This window comes from Microtus ochrogaster, unplaced genomic scaffold (genome assembly GCF_000317375.1).
Source record: "Microtus ochrogaster isolate Prairie Vole_2 unplaced genomic scaffold, MicOch1.0 UNK10, whole genome shotgun sequence".
Classification (NCBI taxonomy): domain Eukaryota; kingdom Metazoa; phylum Chordata; class Mammalia; order Rodentia; family Cricetidae; genus Microtus; species Microtus ochrogaster.
This window is the reverse complement of record NW_004949108.1, coordinates 7,600,227-7,621,596: the sequence shown is the minus strand read 5'-3', so window position 1 is coordinate 7,621,596 and position 21,370 is coordinate 7,600,227. Positions and strand designations below refer to the sequence as shown.

The following is a 21,370-nucleotide window of genomic DNA, read 5'->3' as shown; positions in this document are numbered from 1 at the left end:
TATTGACCTCTGTTCTTTACTATTATACACACACACACACACACACACACACACGCTCGCACATGCACACCCACACTCACACCTACACCCCTAGTAAACAACTCTTCATAATTCTTTTTTACCTTGAAGCAGAATCAACTCAAAAGTGCCTTAGAAATTAGTTGCTCACATCTTATTAATCTCTAACAGAGAGTGATGTTTGATTACACTAATTTTCATTTTGGTCCATTGATTTGATTTGGTGAAATAGGTACAAATAATTTCACTGTATGCTTCTGGGTGTGACCAGAGATAGGCCTGATAGTCATATTATGCTATTGGCACTTCAAGGATATAGTGTAGGACCCTGGGGGTCTTTGGATGGTACATAGGAAATAAGCCTCAAATTTTACTTGGACAGTGTAATATTGTTCTATGTAAGAGAAATTTGCTTTTCTACCTCATATAGTTGTTTTATATTTTATTAAAAACCTATTTCTAAACCTAAATTTTATGTTTTTTAGCCAATTGACAAAAGTGACCACAGCTCTTCATGACATGGTAGACCAACTGGAAAAAATTCTCAGGTGAATAAAAAAGACAAATCTTTTTGTTCTCTGCTTATTATGGTGTGTATCCGGCAATGCAGCTATGGCCTGCTATTCATGTCCAGTTTGAATGCTTAGTCCTGTGACTCTCTTGAATGTTTTCTCAATGATGTGAGTACTGTCGTACAGTAGCAGAGTGTTGGGGTAGAAGCAGGGTACCTGAGGAGCCTGAGTGTGTGCATACACAGCTGCTTGTGCTCCTCAGTCTAGTCTTTCTCCACCCTAGGCAGTTTTGCTGGGGTCCATGGATGATCCTCCGGCCTCTACTGTTCCTGTGCTGTTCTTACAGTTGTGTGCTGTTTTTGTTTGTTTTTTAAAAAGCATCTTGCCATGTAGCTCAGGCTAGCTTCAAACTCAGTTATCCTCCTGCCTCAGCCTTCCTGTGTTGGAATAATAGGTATGAGATGCCATGCCAGATAAATGTGTATCCAAGTCCAAGCATTTTTTTCTTACTAGCTAGATGACCTTTGAACTTAAGTCTTTCTTATATATAATAATTAATTCATGAGATGATGAAAGTTCTATTACATTAATAAATTAAAATCCCTCATACTGTCTAGATACACAGAAATGTTAATTTATATAGCAACAATTTTATCAGTCAGTAAATAGTGTCTATTACACTCATAAGACTTGGAGCACAATAGCATGTTTGAGTGATGTTGGGATAATACCAAACTGTGTTGGAACTTTGATGCACTTTTGGTGGGATATTCTTACTTTTATAATGAAATGTTGAGCTTGTGCTCTTTCTTTGAGACAGAATAGTCTTAATTACCCCTGTAGGGAGTTTGGTGTTATTACTAGCATTCATTTTTATGTATGCATGTATGTATATATGTGTTTCATGCATACATAAAAAATACATACATACGTATATATGTATATATACATATATAAACAATTCTTAAATATACTATAAATACAAATTGAATAAACTAGGATCTGGGAATGTAGCTCAGCTGATAGAGTGCTTGCTCAGCAGGCACAAAGCTCTGGATTTGATCACCAGCTCCATAAAACGTGTATGTGGTGGTCTGTGCTGGTTATCCTGGCACTAGGAGATGGAGGTAGGAGGATCAGAAGTTCAAGATCATCCTCGGATATGTGAGTTGATGGTCAGCCTGGAGTATGTGAGACCTTGTATTGAAAGGAAGGAAGGAAGGGAGAAAGGGAAGGCAGAAGGAAGTAAGGAACAAAATAATAACCAACTATCCTTTTAATGTATAATTGCCGATGATACCATTTTAGTAAGAGTGTATGTATAGAAAAGGATCATTATTTGGAGACCATCTACTCATTTTATTCACTCAAACTAGAGATGGTAGTATAAAAATATTTTAAGTTGCATTTAATGGAACAGAGTGCTTCATATACCATCGTGCTGTGTACTGACAAGCATTGAAGCCTAGTACTAAAGCCATACATTTGCCTGATTACTGTGTGTGCTTTTAGAGTGGAGGCAGCTTGCCAGAAAGGTTTTCAGTTAGATATTTCATGTTTTAAAGAATAGATCATTTATTCCAAGTATAGTCTAATAAAGCCGATGAGAAATATGCAGCTTGATATGTAATTATGTGTTTTATTTTTGGTAAGAATTAACGCAATATGTATTACTGGATCATATGTATATGTGATACCTTTTATTTTTCTACTAAATGTCTAAGTGTAATTTAAATGCTTAAAAGCTTTGTCTCTTTGCTTGGACAATGTTCAACATTTCTTCTTTCACTTATAGTGTGTCAGAACTTTTGAAAAAACATGGACTGGAGAAGCCAGTTTCATTTGTTAAGAACACTCAGTCCAGCTCAGAAGAGGCACGCAGCTTGATGGTTCGTCTGACTAGGCACATTGGACGGAAGTAAGTGACAAACACACTTGAAAGATGCTTGTAGATATTGATGTTTTCTTTATTGAAAACTTCGATGAGTTATATAGTTGGTCAATGACATACTGTAGCTATAAGTTATATAATTTGATAAGTTTTTTTCTGCATTAGATAAACTGATTGGCCCATTAGCTCAGGCTTCTTATTAGCTCTTGTAACTTTATTAACCCATTATCCTTATCTATGTTAGCCACAAGGCGCAGTACCTTTTTCAGCCAAGCACGTCACATCTTGCTTCTTCGGTGGTCTGTGCTAGACTGGGAGGAATGCGCTTTCTTCCCTGAATTCTCCTGTTCTCATCGTCCCGCCTCTACTTCCTGTCTGGTTGACCTGCCTATACTTCCTGCCTGACCAATCAGTGTTTATTTAAAATATAATTGACAGAATACAGATAATTATCCCACACCACTTCCCCTTCTCCCCCTCTTTTTTTTTTAAACAAAGGAAAATATCCATAGTCCATTTTTGGGGAATGTGGGCAGAGTATTCCAGGCTACTTCTGTCTGGTTGGAGGCACTGATAATCTTATGGGGACCTAAAGAAAATTTAGAGTTATGATCAAGTCTTGACTGGAATATCTTGTGAGGCTTGATCATCTCAGGCAGCATCTTGAATCCTTTCTGGATATACAACTCTGACAACTGGGCCATCTGTTCCTGCCGGAGATTTCTCAGGTAGTCTTCCTTGATGAAACCTAATTTTTCTTACCTCAGAATGAATCCACAGCCTCTCATTTCCTGTGGAAACCAAAGCAAAATCTCTTCTCCAAAGTAACATACCTTTTGACTTTAATTTTGAAGTCGAGGTATTTTCAAAATACCTATCTTGGATTAATTCAGCAGCATTCATAAAAAAATATCTTTCTGGGCTGTCCTGCCACTGCAAACTCCTACTCTTTGAACCAGGAGGTCTGACAACAGAGAGAGCATTTCAGTGTTTTTTTTTTTTTTTTGGACACAGTGTTGCAGCTTGCTTGCTGGCAAGGACCTTGAAATGCCATACAGTTGTGGCGATAAATGTGGCTACAGCTGATACCTGAGTCATGAGGCTGAAATCTCAGAAAGCTAAGAAATGTGCTGGATCTAGCCGTCAAAGCCACGGCTTTAATCCTCTCCATACTGCTTAGCAAATTAAAGTCTCATGTAGTCAGAAAAAGAGAGATATCCAGTAAACAGAGATTCAAAGACAAAACCTCTAAATGGCTTACCATGTGTTAAAAATATATGCAGGCTAAAGGTTAAAGTTCTTAAGTAAAGAAGAAAGAAAGAGAGTAGTTGGGTGTGGTGGTACACACCTTTAATCCCAGCACTTGGAAGGCAGAGGTAGATTGACCTCTGTGACTTCAAGGTGTTCTGCACACATCTTAAATTCCAATGCCTGGGAGGCAGAGACAGACAGATTTCTGTGAGTTCAAGGTGTTGCTGCAAACACCTTTAATACCAGAGCTGGGGAGGCAGAGTTGGTAAGATCTCTGTGAGTTCAAGGACAGCCTGGTCCACAGAGTGAGTTCCTGGACAAAGAGACACAGAAACCCTGTCTCAAAAAGCCAAAAGTTAAAAGTAAAAATAAAAGAAATAGAGGTTAAAGTAAAGCCACATAAAGGTGGAAAATCTTGATACTTTATATTATTATGCTCTCTTTGAATTGTTTGAATGCTGATAAATGAGCAACAGCTGCTAAAAGATAAGTTTTGATATATGCACATTCTCATGGTCTACACTGTCACTCCATCATATAATTACATATAACAGTAATACATTACTGTTATAATGGCCAAAAGAGACAGTGACCCTTACAAGTTTCCTCTTTCTTCTCCATAGTCCCTTTCCTCCTACTTGCTAGGCCACTCATGGGCTGCTGCCCGTCTATTGTATATCCCTTTAAGTGTTATTTTCAGTTTCTTAGACTCTTATGTAACTGAGCCAGACATTATTTTGTTATTTGATTTACATTGATTTAGCATAATTGCTTTGATTTATCTGCCTTGTACCATGACTTAAAAGATTAAAGTTTTGTTTGCAGAATAGAAATCCATGTGTTAGGTTTTTTTTTCACATCCTGTGTTTGCTCATCTGTTAGTGGACACTGGAGTTGTTTTGAGTTTTGATGTTTATAAACATAGATTTTATAGATACTTTTGTTTTTAAAGGACCATATTTAATTTTTTTTTGAATACATAAAGATAGACTGCAGGATTATATGTTGGGAACAAAACAAAACAAAACAAAAACCCTGCCTAATAGTCTTTTCAGTATTCATTCCATTTAGTTTGAAGCCAGACTTTAGGGGTTGGGTTTGTTGCTTGTACCCTCATCAACTCAGGTGCATTAATGTACGATTCTCTCCTAATGGGTGTATGCTTGCACCTCTTTGGGTGACAGCTGGAAGCATAGTTCTGGTCTTTTCTGTCTGTGTATCTTTTCTGTCCATCCTTCAACACCAAGCTGCTCTCTCCTTACTGCATCTGAGGATTTTTTCACCGTTCGGGGCCCACTTTACCTTTAAGGCATTGATGGAGTCTCCCATGTGCACCTTGCCCTTTCCATTTTCTTATCTACTGTTTCTGATGAACAGGCTTTAAAAAAAACTGTTTTCATTGGTGAGAATTATTATTTGATGAAGTTATACACATCTGCATTCTGCATACTCTCACCTTAGCATTCCACAGTCTGTTATCTGTCCCCTCACCCCTGGCTGGCTTCATCTCCCTCATTCATCTCTAAACCCAGGATTGGCTCTAGGTACACACCTGAAGGTGACAGTTGACTCTTCTCCACAACCCAGTACTTCACCAGGGGCTCAGGAGCCCAGAGCCCCTCCTGGGCCCATGTGTCTTGCTCAGTCTTGTGCAAGCGCCCATAGTGCTGGGACTGACTGCAGTGGCCATGTCATGCTTCAAAGATGGCATTTCGCAGCTGTCTCTGTCCTTCCGAGTTTACATTCTTTCTCTTCTCTCACCTAGAATATTCTCCGAGCCTCAGAAGGAGTAGTGGAAATGTTCTGGTTGTGACTGAGCACTGAACTCACGTTTTTCTGAGCTCCTAGATATCTTGAACAGCTATAGTCTTGGAGTGGGCTCCTTTTTTCTTTACATAACTTCAGAAGCCAATCTGTGTTCTGTGATTGTGGTTATATTAGTTTTACAGGAAGTTTATTTTTATCTTTTTTTTAGCCAAACTTTCAAATTCACACAAATTAAATTTATGATTTGTTTTCACAGTTTTTGATTATTTTTCCAGCTATGGGTCAAAATTTTTCTACTGTCTGGCTAGTCTCACACTATTTGTTGAAAACTCTAGCCTTTCTCTACTGAATTGTCTTTGTAACCTTATTGAAAATCAGTTTTCCATACAGGTCAGGCTGGGTTTTGACAATGTTATTGTGTCTCTTCTACCTATTTATTTATTTTCAAGTAGCACACTGTGTTAGTTATCTTAGATGTATTATAAATTTTGAAATTAGGTAATATTCGTCTTTTGACTTTACTTTTTTTACATTTGTTTTGTTTATATGTTATAGGGTTTTTGTATTTCTACAAAATACAAAAAAAAAGTTTAGAATCAACTTTTCCAATACATTATTTGTGATTTTCTTTCTAATTCAGGAAAGAATCTTGCTACCTAACCCAGAACTCAACATTTAGCTCAGGCTGGGCTCAACCCTACTCTATTCTCCTATGTTAGCCTCCTGATCCCTGAGTTTACAGGTGTGTGCTAGCATGCCCACCTTCATTTGGGGTGGTGATAATGGTGTCAGGTCTGGACCCAGTTGGGGAGTGTGGCTGTGCTAAACCCTTTTTAAGCTCTCAGTCCATGGGCACAGAACGGATGCTTTTCTGTTCTGTTCAGTGTTTCATAGTTTGAGTATGCAAGTCTTGTAATTACTATGTGAAATTGATTCCTAGGTATGTTACGTGGTAATTTGTATTAAATTCATTTGACATAGTTTATTCTTAATATATAGATATGCAATCTGTGTTTGTGTGTGTTTATGTGTGTGTACACGTGTGTGTGTACATGTGTGTGTTCACTTGTGAGTTGGGGTATTCCTGTGTAGCTCATACTGGTTTCAACCTTTTAATTCTTGTGTTTCACCTTCTGAGTACTAAGGTCACAGGTATTCACCATCAGAACTGATCAATTGTTCTTTCATATATTGATCATTAGTCTTACAATCTTGCTAAATTCACTTATATATTATTGACTATATAATTTAATTTTTATTCTTGTTTTATAACAAAGTTTCTAACAAATTATAGATACTCATATTTTCAAATGAATAGGTAAATAAAAGATAGTAATGATAACAATTTTTTTCCTAGTCAATGTTTCTCTCTATATAGCATTGGCTGTCCTGGAATTTGCTTTGTAGACCATGCTGGCCTTGAGCTCACGGAGATCTACCAGCACGCATCACCACCACCCAGCATGATAGCAGTTTTTAAAGTAAAGTATTTGTGTTTTGTGATTTTTTTTTTGCTCTTTCTATGTTGTTATCATTTAAAGTACATTTATTCTGATGGAGGTATGAATTTTGCTGTTCCTTTTTGGAGATTCAAAAGTTATAAGAGAGCTAGCAAACTGAATTTATTAGTTAACAATTGCATCTTCCTCATATTTAGTTATACTTTTCTTAATTATGCATTTATTTGTAAATTTTTATTCATATTATTTTTTGATTATTTTGTTAATATTCACATTTCTTAATCATGAATAAATGAATTTTTCATTCACATTGTTTATGAATATTTCGTTATAGGTTTAGACAATTTTTTGTCAGCCTGTGTAAAAGCAAGAAATATTGTATCTCAGCCGGGCGGTGGTGGCGCACGCCTTTAATCCCAGCACTTGGGAGGCAGAGGCAGGCGGATCTCTGTGAGTTCGAGACCAGCCTGGTCTACAAGAGCTAGTTCCAGGACAGGCTCCAAAACCACAGAGAAACCCTGTCTCGAAAAACCAAAAAAAAAAAAAAAATATTGTATGTCCTTCATCTGTCCAAGCTTTCCAGTTAAATATGAGGGAGAAAATAGAAAATTTGCCTTGTAGAAAAATTTTCAAGGCAAAAGACTTACTTTCAAAGGCTTTTCCAACTATGTGGGATCCAAATGGCACGCATTTGGCCCATTCTAATAGTTCTGGTGGGAAGGACCTGTGAATTTTCAGTGGTTGTCAGGCAGTAGCTGGAGAGCCTGACATGGAGAGGCTGGTGTAACAAATGGATTCTGAGATAGTCAGAGCTTTGAGGGTGGTCCCCAGGTATGTATGAGGAAGTTACCTTCTGAATCTGTCACACGGGGAAGGTCTGAAAATGTAAAGCTGTCTGGAGGGGAATAATAAATCGTAGTCAACAGGGAACAAGCTTGCTGGCGGTAGGATTAAATAATGAATGGTTAGAGATACAGTTGAGCCAGATAAAAGAAGAAATGAAATTCCAATATTGATAAGATAGTGCTTGTTTTCAGCTCCTCCGAGCAGAGCCAGACTCTGTCCTGGGAACGGCTCACATCTTGCATCTTTCTCTCATCACTGTCTCCCTCTCTTGCAGCACTGTGCTGTCTTTATTAAACATGTATTTGTGCCTTAGGCTTTCTTCTAGTTTTTATGCTAGAGATACTGGCAAGGAACTCACACACTATGGCCCGGGCAATTGCTGACTGAGTGACTGTTGTAGTCTTATGACAACGTTACAGGGGGTCAGTGCCCCTAGGGTGATATTGCTTTTGCTAGGACCAGCACCTCCACAGCTGGAAAGCCTTGCTCCAGCTGCTGAGCTGTGTATGTGCTTCTGATGTGCCCAGCATAAATTTCTACATGCGGCAGTCTGTTTACTGTGAATGTTTAGGAGAACATGGTCTCACTTTCAAAGTTGTCAGCTTGATATCAGTCTCAACACGTGAGTGTGCTCAAGCTTTCAGTACCTCTAAAACAGTCTTCTGGGCATTGTAAACAATGGCAGAGCCCATCATGTTAGTCTGAGTCTAGGTTTTACCATCTTGAATGTGGTACTGTTTATACTTGAGTTGGAGGAAAATCTATCTCCACTACTGGTTTGTAACTAATACTTTGTATTCAGACATCTTGTTGGTTTGCTAAATTCTGCTTTCTTCAAATCCCACTTTTGATTTTTATTTACGGGATGCATTCTGAAAAAGGCCATTGTAAATGATGTGTTATAATTTATTTTAATTAGAATCTCCACTTCTGGTTAGCCATGTGTGAGGGAACATTTATACCATCTGCCCTAGTGCTGATGGCTTCCAGAGGAACAGCTGGGCTGTGAGATGTGCGTTCAGCCTGACAAGACCAAGGTCTGACTTTGTTGAGCTAATTACTTGGACACTGACTTCAAACATTTTGTTACTCCTCTGCCTTCAAGTCAAATCTGAAAGGAGTCCTGCAATTCTTTGAAAATACTGAATATACTTTATAGGTTGTCATAGGAAACTTGCAGAAGCAACAGTGTGTTTTCTGTGTGTGTGTGTGCCAGATAAGTACTGTGTCTTCATGTGCCTTGTTGCACATGGAGCAAGAAGAAGTGTTTATTTCAGGTAGTAAATAGAAAATGGCACTGACAGTAAGGCATGTGCTTTTTAACATTTTAGGCCTGGTGACCAGGACTATTGTTATCTCAGCTACTCGGGAGCCTGGGGCAGAAAGATGCTCAAAGCCAAGCATGTGGGGGCGGCCTGTGCAACATAGTGATAGCCAGTCTCAAAAGCAGATGTGCTAACGCTTAATTATTATATACTTAGGATCTATCATCTTCATTTAAGCACAGAACAGTTAGAAATGATGGTCATTGTTGTTTTTGACATAGCATCTTGCTTTGTAGGCCAGGCTGCCTTGAAATTATGATCCCCATGACTCAACCTCTTGAATGCTAGACTGCCAGATACATACCATAGCATCTGATAGTGATCATGATTTTAAAGGACAATATATTGAGACAAGAAAGAAAAAGATTCATGTAAAAGAAACATCTATTTTGTACTTGACAAACACAAACAGCATCTACTTTTTCAAATACTGAGTTCTTTTATTGTCTAGAACTTCATAATTAGTGGTAAACATAGTGATTCCAAGCTTAGGTACATTCAAGTAAGATGAACTGAGAGGAGCAAAGGCACTTACAGCATGTTCCTTTCCAACTGTTTTATAACCTTAATTATGTGCGTAACTTAAAACAACATGTCTTTAAAACCCAAGATCCATCCATCCACTCCCATTTCTCAAATACTGGATCAGAAAACTTAGGTACCTTTTTATATAATGTACTTTAAGTTAATCCTAAAAATCCCAGAGGAGGGAGCTTAGAAGTCAGATGAAAACACCACACTCCATACAAGAAATCCAGCTCATTTGTGTGTTAGGAGCATGCAGACTTCTTCAGTGTCCACAGTTGCCTAGAGTCAGTCTCACCCATTCTTGGTGATTCTGTGAGTTGGGCTTTGAGTCAGGACTGTTTAATTCAGCAGGGTTGTACATTCATAACACAAATCCATGAGTATGGGTGAAACTGCCAGCAAAGCCCCTTCCCTGCTGCAGGAGAGACTGCAACTTTGGAAGCAGACTTCAACTGGTTGTAGTCATGGGTTTGCAAAGCCTTCCTGCCGTGTGACCCTGCTCCGGTTTATAAATTGCTGCTGTGTGTGTTGTAATTGCTCTGCTCTGAGCATAAGAGCCATCTTCTTCAGAATATCTGTGATTCTTTGCTTGTTGACTGTTGATGTTTTCCCATAGAAGGAGGGGAAGAGGAGGGTTGCTGGATCATTACTTGAGGACAGTTCTTCCTGCACTTTCCATCATCTGTCTGTCATTCTGCCCTGAATTCATGTAGACTCCTGGTCTGGGGAGGCACTAGAGTGTTTATACTGTAGAAGGTTAATGGAAGAGTCTGACTTCTCATTTTTGCAATTTTTAATTTTTCAAAGCTTGATACTTTTCCAAAAGTATCACGTTGTTACTTTTCAGTGCTATGTTTGCTTTGGGTTATCATATGCTCCTCTAAGTAACCTTAATAAATTTCTGGGTTCACCAAGCTAAACTGGTTTGTTGTTGAAGCTCTTTAAGGAGGGAAGTATATGTGTATGGAGAGAATTTCCACAACACTTATGTAGGTGGCAGGAATCAATGAAGCTGAAGATGAGTTTGGAAAGAGCAGTGGTGTTTTCTTGCTGTGAGTGATAGACAGCTACACTATCTGAGGGTGGGCTGTCTACATGAGCATCAGAAGAGCCGTGATGTTTTTTTTTTTGCTGTGAGTGATAGACAGCTACACTATCTGAGGGTGGGCTGTCTACAGGCGCGTCAGGTATGGATCCTCTCAGATGGTGTGGGATGCTGTGTCAGCTTCTGTGCTCTTATAGTCATCACAAGGTTGCTATTTTACATAAGATGTGGGACTGAGGCCTGGATGGATATCCTGAGGAACTTGCATTTATAAAGGCGAAATTACAGTGGGGCATACAGCTAGTGTTTTTCACTTTAGCCTGTTGTTTCTAAAAGAAACTGGGAAAAAAGGGAGGGGGAGAATTAAATAGAGATGTAAGCTTGCCCCTCTCAAAGCTGGGTGATACCTAAAAGGTGGACGAGAATACAGATGTGTGTTAAAAACCCTTCCTGGAATTGGAGAATTGGAGTTCATGGGGACTGTCTGACGGTATAAAAAGAAAAGCACGAGGTAGCATGAGGTGATAGTGAATAGCTGAGAATGAGAGGGATGGGATGTGGTAACCACTCACCAGGCAGGGCAGTGCTGTGTTCATCACAGTGAAGAAAGGTTCGTTTCGTTTTGCATGGCTTTGATGAACCCCATAGTACAACTATTTTGCTGAGGTAGGAATACTATGTAGAATTTGACTAGTATAAAATGAATAAACCAGTCAAGTAGAGGCAGAAAACGGAAGGGAAATGGAGTCATTCTTAGTTTCTGTCTGAATGTCTAGCAAAATCTATGTTGAATTTGTCTCCTTAGGGGGCGAAATTGATGGAAAACATTTTGGAGGTTTTGGAGTCTTAGTTGGCAGTTCAGCAAGGGTGGACTGTTGGGAGATGGCCAGTGAGCCCCACTGTACTTGCCTCTGTGGAGGAGGAGGCTCTTTTGGGGGTGGAAATATAACAGCAGTTAGCTCCCCTATGTTGTCTGAGGGGTTTCTGTCCTACCTGGTTCCTGTAATCATTAAGTCCCAAACAAATCACACAGAGGTCTATATTAACTATAAACTGATTGGCCCATTATCTCAGGTTTCTTATTAACTCTTATAACTTATATTAGCCCATTATTCTTGTCTGTGTTAGCCATGTGACTTGAACCCTTTTTTGGCGAGGCAGTTACATCTTGCTTGTTCTGAGGCTGGACAAAGGACTACAGAAGAAACTTCCTTCTTCCCAGAATTCTCCTGTTCTCATTGTCCCGCCTCTACTTCCTGTCTGGTTGTCCCACCTATACTTCCTGCCTGGCTACTAACCAATCAGCGTTTATTTAAAATATAATTGACAGAATACAGTCAATTGTCCCATACCACCCCTAAGCAGGAGGCATGTGACTGCAATGAGGGCTCTGCAGGACGATTGGAAGCCCCATGCTGACCTGTTTATTAATCATCTATTTGCAGATTATCTGGGGAGGGATTGTTGATACACAGTTATTATTTCCTATTGCTGAACACCGGGGCAGGGAATGTTTGAATCAGATATTCTCCTATTCCTTGGTTCTTTGCAACTTCAGGATAGTGAATATTAGTATGGAGATAGCGGGTACAGACAGAAGTATTAAGCATGGCCTAGGGATGGTAAAGGCATTTCTCTCCTGTGGTAGATTGTTTGCCCACCCAGCCCGTCTTCTTAATGAGTATGTGGCCAATGGAAGAGTTGACTGTCTGCAGCTGCTATTCAAGGGCAGTTAAGATTCTGTAAGTCTAAGGGATCAGGGCTGAGCATGAGTACAGTCTCCTCAACAGCAGGGATGAGCTATAACCATACACTGTCTGGATAGGAGCTGAATGCTTTGGTCTTTTGTGAGCATGTTACTAACCTCTCTTTTGAGGGGATCTTGAAAAGTATGTCTCAGCTCTTCAAGCTGATGAGGGAGAGAGACTTGATCAGGGGAGGGGGAGGGAAATGGGAGGCGGTGGCGGGGAGGAGGCAGAAATCCTTAATAAATAAATAAATAAATAAATAAAAAAGAAAATTATGTCTCAGGAATTGTGGCAAAAGAGACTGTCTTTTTTGGAGCTTGATGTTTCTTCCTAATGAAAGACCCTCGGAGAGGACCTTTTTTTGGGGAGACCTCCCCAACGCCAAGGAACAGGCCGAGACCGCATGGATGCAAATCGCAAGAGGTTTATTGAGTAGACACAGGTACCTGCGGGCAGCAAGATCTCTCGGAAGACTTGCGTGCCTGCCAACTGGAGGGCGGGCTTTTTATAGGGAAGAGCAAAAAGCAAGTTTTACAGAAGCAAAAGCGTGGTTATTGGTTGATCCGGAATGCGGCGGGGTGTCAGCAAAATGCAAGTTTACAGAAGCAAAAGCATGGTTATCAGAATGAGGTGGAGAGGGGAGGGGGCATGACTGTTCCTATCTTCTAGATATCCTGTTTTGCAGTCAACCTGCTTTGTTGATGTTCTATCTTACCTATCTTATTGACATCCTGCCTTGCAATCTTCCTATCTCAAAGACATTCTGCTTCCTCAAGCACATGGGATGTTCTTACGAGAGCAGGCTGGCTGCTGATCCGGAGAATTTTTTTATTTTAAAGCAAACAGGATGTTCCCCTGGGAGCATGCTAGCCGCGGGTTTTGAGGAGGGGGTCTGTAGGGTCTTTCACCTAAGGCAGCTGACAATGCCTGCAACCACTCTGAGGTTCTGGCAGCTTGTGCCTGGGCTGTCACCTAAGAAGGTAACTCCTGAAGGTCTCTGTGTATTGCTTGTGAACTGCTGCCTAGTATTCCACTTAAAGCAGTGGTTCTCATCCTGTGGGCCATTGTCCTGACCAGTGGGACATGAATCAGGAACCGGATCCTGGAGGGGAGAAATGAAGGGGAAAGGAATGTGAGAAACGGACAGCAAGTCTGCTTTCTGATCAAGCTGCCAACTTTATTTTTTCTCAGGAGCATAATATAGCAAAAGGGGAGGGGGTAGGTAGGTTGCTATGTCTTTGTTCTTACTGGAATGCCAGTTCTGGAGACTTCCCTAGCTGATAGGAAGAGATAAGGAAATGTAAATGTTTACTAACAGGGGGAATGCTAATTACTTCAGAGTCCTGGGTCCTGCAAGTCTGTAGACACTCTTTACTCACAGGGAGAGGTTATTTCCTGGGCCGGGAACTCGCCCCACAGAGGTGAATAGCTTACTTAACTTGTGAACTACTAAGATGCTTTGACTATAACCAAAATACAGGTTTTCACTCCCAGCAGGTCCTCCCTTTTCATGAGGCGAGCAGGCCATGCCTTCTTTGGGGGGTGATTACATATCAGATATTCACATTACAACTCATAACAGTAGTGAACTTACAGTTATGAAGTAGCAACAAAAATAGTTTTATCGTTGGCGTCACCATGATGTGAAGAGGAACTGTATTAAAAGGTCACAATATTCGGAAGGTTGAAAGTCACTGATTTACAGCAAAGTCTCCAGCTATAATGCTAGTGGTAGGTGGTTCCTGTTCCCCAGACCTGTGCTAATAGCAGTCTATGGTTGCCTCCTATGTCTTTTTAATAATTAAATTTATTTTTTAAAACAATCTTTTCTCATTTTACACACCTATCACAGTTCGCACCCTTCCTCTCCTCCTGCTTTCCCCACTTCAGCCCTCCATCCACTCCTCAAAGAGGGTAAGACTTCCCAAGTGGAGTCAACAAAGTCTGACATATCACTTTGCGGCAGGACGGAGGCCCTTCCCCCATCTAGGCCGAGCAAAATATCCCTCCAAAAAGAATGGGTTCCAAAATGCCAGCTCAAGCACTGGGGATATATCCTGGTCCCACTGCCAGTGGCCTACCCAAACCACACCACTGTCACCCACATTCAGTGGACCTAGTTTGGTCCTATGCTGGTTTCCTTGCTGTAAGTCCAGAGTCAGTGAGCTCTCACTAGCTCAGGTCAGCTGTTTCTCTGGGTATCCCCATTATGGGCTTCACCCCTTTGCTCATGTTATCACTCTTTCCTCTCTTGGATTGGCCTCTGTAAGCTTGGTCCAGTGCTTAGCTATGGATTTCTACATTTGCTAATGATGACATTTCTATGATGTTTCTATGATGACAATTAAGATATTCATCCATCTGACTGGCAAGGTCAGTTTGGGCACCCTCTCCTCTATTGCTTAGGGTTTTAGCTGGGGTCATTCTTGTGGGTTCCTGACAGTTTCTCTAGTGCCAGGTTTTTTACACTGCATAATGGCTCCCTCCCTCTCTGTCCTTCTCCCATTTCAACCATCAGGTTCCCTCATGTTGTCCTCTTCTCTTTCCTTCCCCTCCCCTCTCTCACCCTCTCATCTCCCCCTCTCTCATACTCCCAATTTTTTTAGATCTTGTTGAATTCTGCTTCCCAGGGGGATCCGTAGGTCTCTCTGGATTTGTGGACTATAGACTGGTTATTCTCTGCTTTACATCTAATATCCACTTATGAGTGAGTGCATACCATGTTTGTTTTTTCTGGTTCTGGGTTACCTCACGCAGGATGTTTTTTCTAGTTCCATCCATTTGCATGGAAATTTTCAGATGCCATTATTTTTTTTTTTTTTTTTTTTTACCGCTGTGTAGTATGCCTTTGCATAAATGTACCACATTTTATTTATCCATTCTTCAGTTGAGGGGCATCTAGGTTGTTTCCAGGTTCTGGCTATTATGAATAATGCTGCTGTGAACACAGTTGAACAAATGTCCTTGTAGTATGATTGAGCATCTTTTGGGTGTATTCCCAATAGTGGTATTGCTGGATCTTAAGTAGATTGATTCCCAATTTTCTGAGAAACTACCACACTGATTTCCAAAGTGGCTGTACAAGTTTGCACTCCCATCAACAATGGAGGAATGTTCCCTTTACCCCACATCCTCTCCAGCATAAGTTGTCATCCGTGTTTTTTAATTTTAGTCATTTTGACAGGTGTAAGATGGTGTCTTAGAGTCATTTTGATTTTTATTTCCCTGATGGCTAAGGATGTTGAGCAATTTCTTAAGTATCTTTTGACCATTTGCAATTCTTCTGTTGAGAATTCTCTGTTTAGATCTTTACCCCATTTTTTTGATTGGACTTTTTTTCTTTGCTCTTTTGATGTCTAGTTTTTTGAATTCTTTATGTATTTTGGAGATCAGTCTCTCTCTGATGTAGGGTGAGTGAAGATCTTCTCCCATTCTGTAGCTGCCCTTTTATCTTATTGACTATGCCGTTTGCCTTACAGAAGCTTCTCAGTTTCAGGAGGTCTCATTTATTAATTGTTGCTCTCAGTGTCTGTGCTGCTGGTGTTGTATTAGGAAGTGGTATCCTGTACCCATGTGTTCAAGGCTACTTCTTACTTTCCCTTCCATGAGGTTCAGTGTGGCTGGATTTATATTGAGGTCTTTGATCCATTTGGACTTGAGTCTTGTGCATGGGGATAGATAAGGACCTATTTGCATTCTTCTACATGGCAACATCCAGCCATATCAGCACCATTTTGAGGATGGATTTGAAGCTCGTCCTTGTCTCTGGTTTTTCTGCTTTATTTTGCTGTGGGATTTCTCTCCACATGGGAACTCTGTCTACCTTTTCCTATAAATTTAAATTAGTTTAGCCCTATTGTTTGTTAAAGCATTGTGCCTGGAGTAGTAGCACCTGTGCCTTTGGAGTCTGGTTTCATGTGCTTTTTCTTTCCTTCCCCAGGCAGCCTCCTGTTGGCGAGTCTCAGTGGAGAGTGCTGCTGCAGGACATGCTGACCATGCAGCAGCATGTGTACACATGCCTCGATGCCGATGCCTGCTATGAGGTAATGCAGCTGTAACTGTTTTTTTTTTTATTTAGAAATTTTAATTGTGTTTGCCACAAGGGAGAGACTGAAAGAGACACTGTATATAATGTGATTGATGATTGATCAACTAGTGCTATGGAATGAAGCCTTATCATATCCCTCTTCTGCCTGCCCCTTGTTTATTGTGGGGCCATCTATTTTGCAGATCAGTCTTCTGAAACCGTGAATATGATATGATTTCTCCCTACAGGTTTTGGTGGTCACTAAAACTATAGCTCTTTTGGGGGCCTACCACCCAGTTCCAGAATAAATTAAAAACAGAGGTTTATTATTTCTTGTGAAATAAGCTCGGCCTTAGCTTGGCTTGTTTCTAGCCAGATTTTCTGTTTTTATTTATTTATTTATTAAAAATTTCCATCTCCTCCTCTCCTCCCATTTCCCTCCCACTCCTCCCACTCCCCCTCCCTCTCCAGTCCTAAGAGCAGTCAGTGTTTCCTGCCCTGTGGGAAGTCCAAGGTCCTCCACCCTCCATCCAGGTCTAGGAAAGTGAGCACCCAAACAGGCTAGTCTCCCACAAGGCCAGTCCATGCAGTAGAATCAAAACTCTGTGCCATTGTCCTTGGCTTCTCAGTCATTAGTACAATAAATTCTTTGTAAGATACCTCCTGTCAGTGTTTCTTATTTTATTGAGATGCATTTTAATATCCAAGTTAGAAAAAAGTCTCATTGCTCCATGCTATCATTTTAATGTTTATGTGTAAGTTAACATTTACAGTCTAACTCATTCATAAGGGTGAATTCAGATGAGGTTGGGGGTGTAGCTTAGTGGGCCAGTACTTGCCTATCACGCACAGACGCTGGTTTGATCCTGCTCCACAGCGACAGAGAATGTGAATGTCTGTGTTATCAGCAATGACATATTATGGGTGTCAGATCTTGTCACAGTCTGTTACAGTTGGCAGAATACGTCCATTTTGAGTAGCGCACTGCCTGTAGTGGTTGATCAGTGCGTTTTACTGATTGCTTATTTACTTTATTTATAGGACATCCATGTAATCTAGGATGGCCTAGGGCTCAATTATCTTCCCTGAATCTCTCACGTGCTGGGATTACGGCTGTGTGCCATCATACCCCGCTTCAGTTTTGTTTTCTAATGAATAAACTTTACATACTTAAGTCTTTATTGTAATGCCTTAGATAGCATGATTTACTTGTTTCATCCTCTAAAATTTATCCTGAAAGCTAATTTTTCTTTTATTGAGGTGGAATTCATAGAACAGTTAGGTAGCTGCTTTAATGTAGGCAGTGTGTGCTTACTTACTACATACACTATGTCATACAAACCCCAGGTATAGGATAGATACAGTTTTGACTTGAAATCCTTTGGATTTCAGAACCTTCCTTTTGTTGAACAGAGCCTCTCTTCTTTATCAATAACTGTGGAGTCTTCTTTTTCCAGATATTTACTGAAAGCCTTCTCTGCTCCAGTAGCCTGGAGAATATCCACCTCGCCGGGCAGATGATGCACTGCAGCGCTTCTTCGGTTAATCTTTCAGCTGGTGCACCCCATAAGGGACGAGCCCAGTTCAGGGTCGAGTACGGGAGGAGTATTGACTTGGTGTTGGCTGCCAGCAGAGAGTACTTCAACTCTTCCACCAACCTCACTGACAGCTGCATGGACTTGGCCAGGTAGGAAGTCCGTGTTCTGGGAGCACTGTGTGCATGTCCAATGCAGGTCGTCTCGGATGCAGGCTGTGTACACTGCCCGGGTTTCTGTTGTGTACTGCTTTACTATAGAACGCGACCAGTGAATTTTGAAGTCCCTGAATTCTTCTTGATTCCCCATAAACATTCTTTTGATTGAGTCATTTTGTTCATTATCTATAAGTCTCTATTCCTCTGAAGCTTTGTAGGTGATATTTATCTCTTTTACATAGCAAGTGCTCCAAAGTCAACTCTGGATAGAAATTTCTAGATTTAAATTCAGTTCCTTTCTTGGCCTATCATTAGTCCTTTTCTTTTAGTTGACATAGAAACAGGTATACTTGGCTTCTGAATTTAATAGTCTTATTAAAGAATCTCATCGTTCTTGAGGGAAGATTTTATGAATTGAAATTAATATTTATAAAGTAAATCTTTATAAAACTCAGAATTCAATAAATCTTACCCCCAAATTTATATTACTTCTGAACCTTAAATGCTTCAGGAAAGCCTTTTGTATTATTCCCTTATTCTATTGTTAGAAAAATTCCTGAGCTTTTACTCTCAAACTGTATAAGCAGTGTGAGATGGGAGGTCATGGTGGAGGAAGGTACTCTATGGTAAGACAGAAAGCCAGCAGGAAGTAAGTATCCTGTTTTAAGACGTCTAGGCTCTGGCTTTTAATGGTCATGTTCTGTTTAGAGCAGTGGTTCTCACCCTTCCTACCACGGTGAGCCTTTAATACAGTTCATCATGTGATGGAGGAAGGTCATTGGTTGATTTAATAAAGAAGCTGCTTGACCTGATAGGTTAGAACGTAAGTGGGAGGAGCAGAATACTGGGCGGAAGAGGAAGTGAGCTCAGAGACTCGACAGCTCTCCTCGAGGGGGCAGACGCCTCAGAGAGACAAGATGTTCCACTCTTGCGGGCAGAGGCGAGAGCTCTGCTCTCTGAGGCACACGCGATGAAGCTCCGACCCAGGATGGACGTAGGCTAGAATCTTCCCGGTAAGCGCACCTTGGGGTGCGACACACGTGATTGGAAATGGGTTAGTCCAGGTGCGAGAGTTAGCCGAGAAAAGGGCTAGAGCTAAAGAGCCAAGCAGTGTTTAAAAGAATACAGTGTCTGTGTAATTATTTTGGGTAAAGCTAGCCGGAGGCAGCCGGGGTGCGGCCAGGGTAATGGGGACGCAACCTCGCCGCTCATATTACTACAATCATGAACTCCCAACCATAAAACTATTTTTATTGCTACTTCATAACTGTAATTTTTCTACTGTTATAAGTTGTAATATAAATATCTGACATGCAAGGTATCTGACCCTTCAACATGATAACGTCTTTTGACTCCCAAAGGAGTTATGACCCACAAGTTGAGAACTGCTGGTTTAGATAGTGCTTTCCTGGGGGACAAGCTGACAAGTCATAAACCCTAGAGGGACACATGCACAATCTCATGTCCAAACCAATGCAATAACTGCATGTTTCACTCTGCATAAACAGTGGCTTAGTTATGTTTGTCCTGGCGCTCCTCTGCCATCTGATCATCAGTTTGCCTCTGGTCAGCATCTTTTAGGGCACACCATGGAAGTCCTATTCTGCTGTTTTCTTTGAGTTCTACCCTTTAGACCACACTGAGATTTTCTTTCCTCCACTCTAGAGACGCATGAAACTTGCTTCCTTTTGTGATATTACTTACTTTGCAAGTACACATATAATTTTATAAAATGGAGACATTGTACATTTCTTGTTATGACTTTTTAATGTTTTATTAAGCCAATATGTGAACTGAAGCATTGCCATGCACTTTACAACATTGTGTTAAATGATTTCACTACATTTGTGTCTGAATTTAGCTGGTTGTAGTTCTCCTCTTTGTATTGTTGGAGTGACAGTACAGCTGAAGTTAAGATGTCTTCTGGATCCAGATGCCTGTATGTCAGCCCAGTCCCAGCCAGCCCACAGCCTTCTGACATTGGCTTCTTTTTGAAAGCAGACTTGAGAGAGCTGTTGTGATTGCGTGTCTGTGCTTGTGAAGGTGCAGTGCCTATGTACATGTGCGGCCAAAGGATGCTGTCCTTCTCTATTGAGCTCCATCTTGATCCCTCAAGGAAGAGTCTTTTTCCTGACCTTAGAGCCCACAAATTTTTGGCAATTCAGACAACAGCCAGCAGGCTCCAGTGGAGTTAATGCTGAAGTCCTCTGGTGCCTCCCTCCCACAGTACTGGGGACATTGTATCATGTGCCGATACATAGCTTTTCACATGTGTGCTGGGGTTCAAGTTCTCATGCCTGTGCTGCAAGCAGTCTCATCCAGTGAGCCATCTCCCCAGTCCTCTCCTTTTCACTGTTGTGATCTTAAGTCGGTTTCTAAGTGGTCAGAACTGTTGCTGTTATGTGAACAGCGAAGAGTAGTTGGCAGTCACCAGATGAACACTAACAAAGCTTCCTTTATGTTGCCAAGTGGTTCCCATTTATTTCCCATTGCACATTATATGCTGAAGTGCCTGTTCTCTAAGCATAATGTGCACCTCCACTTGAACTTACTTTGAAACCTGTTTCTAGCCCTAAATTTAATCGTTTGGTGGTGGTGGTGTTCATCTTTTCTTGATTCTTGGGGACTTTTTTGTTTTTCATAACAAGTATTGAGTTTGGGAGATTCTCAGTCAATGAAGTAGTTGCCGCGCAAGCTTGCAGGCTTGAGTTTGGAGCCCTGGTACACATATAAAAGCAGTGTGCAGTGACGTGTTTACCTCATGCGGGGTGGAGTGTGCGGCTGGACACAGGCAGACCTCTAGAGTTGGCTGGTTGGCTCTCTAGCTCTATTAGTTAGTTTCAGAGTCAATGAGAAAACCTGTTTTAAGGTTACTGAGGTAGCGAACAGCTGAGACACCAGCTGTCGTCAGCCTCTGACCCCTGTGTGTCAATGTGCACACATACAGGACTCTTTCTATAACACAAGGATATTTGGGCTTGTCTTTCTTAGTTTGATTTCATTGCCCAGTTTTCTAGGTGTAATTTCTCATGTTTTTCTCTATTTTAAAGACTGTGTATGGGCATATGAATGTGGATGCTTGTGGAGACCAGAAGTTGTGGTCAGATCCCTTAGGTCTGGAGTTACGGACAGTTGTGAGCTGCCTGACATGGATACTGGGAAGTGAGCTTCAGTTGTCCTCAAGATCAGCAAGGGCTCTTAATCTCAGAGCCATCTCATCAGCCCAGGTTTTTTTTTTTTCAGTTTTTTTTTTTTTTTT

The 21,370-nt window shown here is 40.9% G+C and overlaps 1 protein-coding gene across 3 annotated transcripts in view; it reads left to right on the top strand.

Moving 5' to 3' along the window:
* The window catches only part of Nbas (neuroblastoma amplified sequence), a 313,151-nt gene that overhangs the window by 121,539 nt on the left and 170,242 nt on the right, over window positions 1–21,370 (top strand). For all 3 annotated transcript variants that reach the window (XM_026788959.1, XM_013353527.1, XM_005366539.3), the window contains exons 27-30: window positions 504–566; window positions 2,326–2,448; window positions 16,332–16,434; window positions 17,876–18,105. In XM_026788959.1, coding sequence (XP_026644760.1) covers window positions 504–566; window positions 2,326–2,448; window positions 16,332–16,434; window positions 17,876–18,105 — 519 coding nt within the window. The remainder of the gene's footprint in view (window positions 1–503; window positions 567–2,325; window positions 2,449–16,331; window positions 16,435–17,875; window positions 18,106–21,370) is intronic.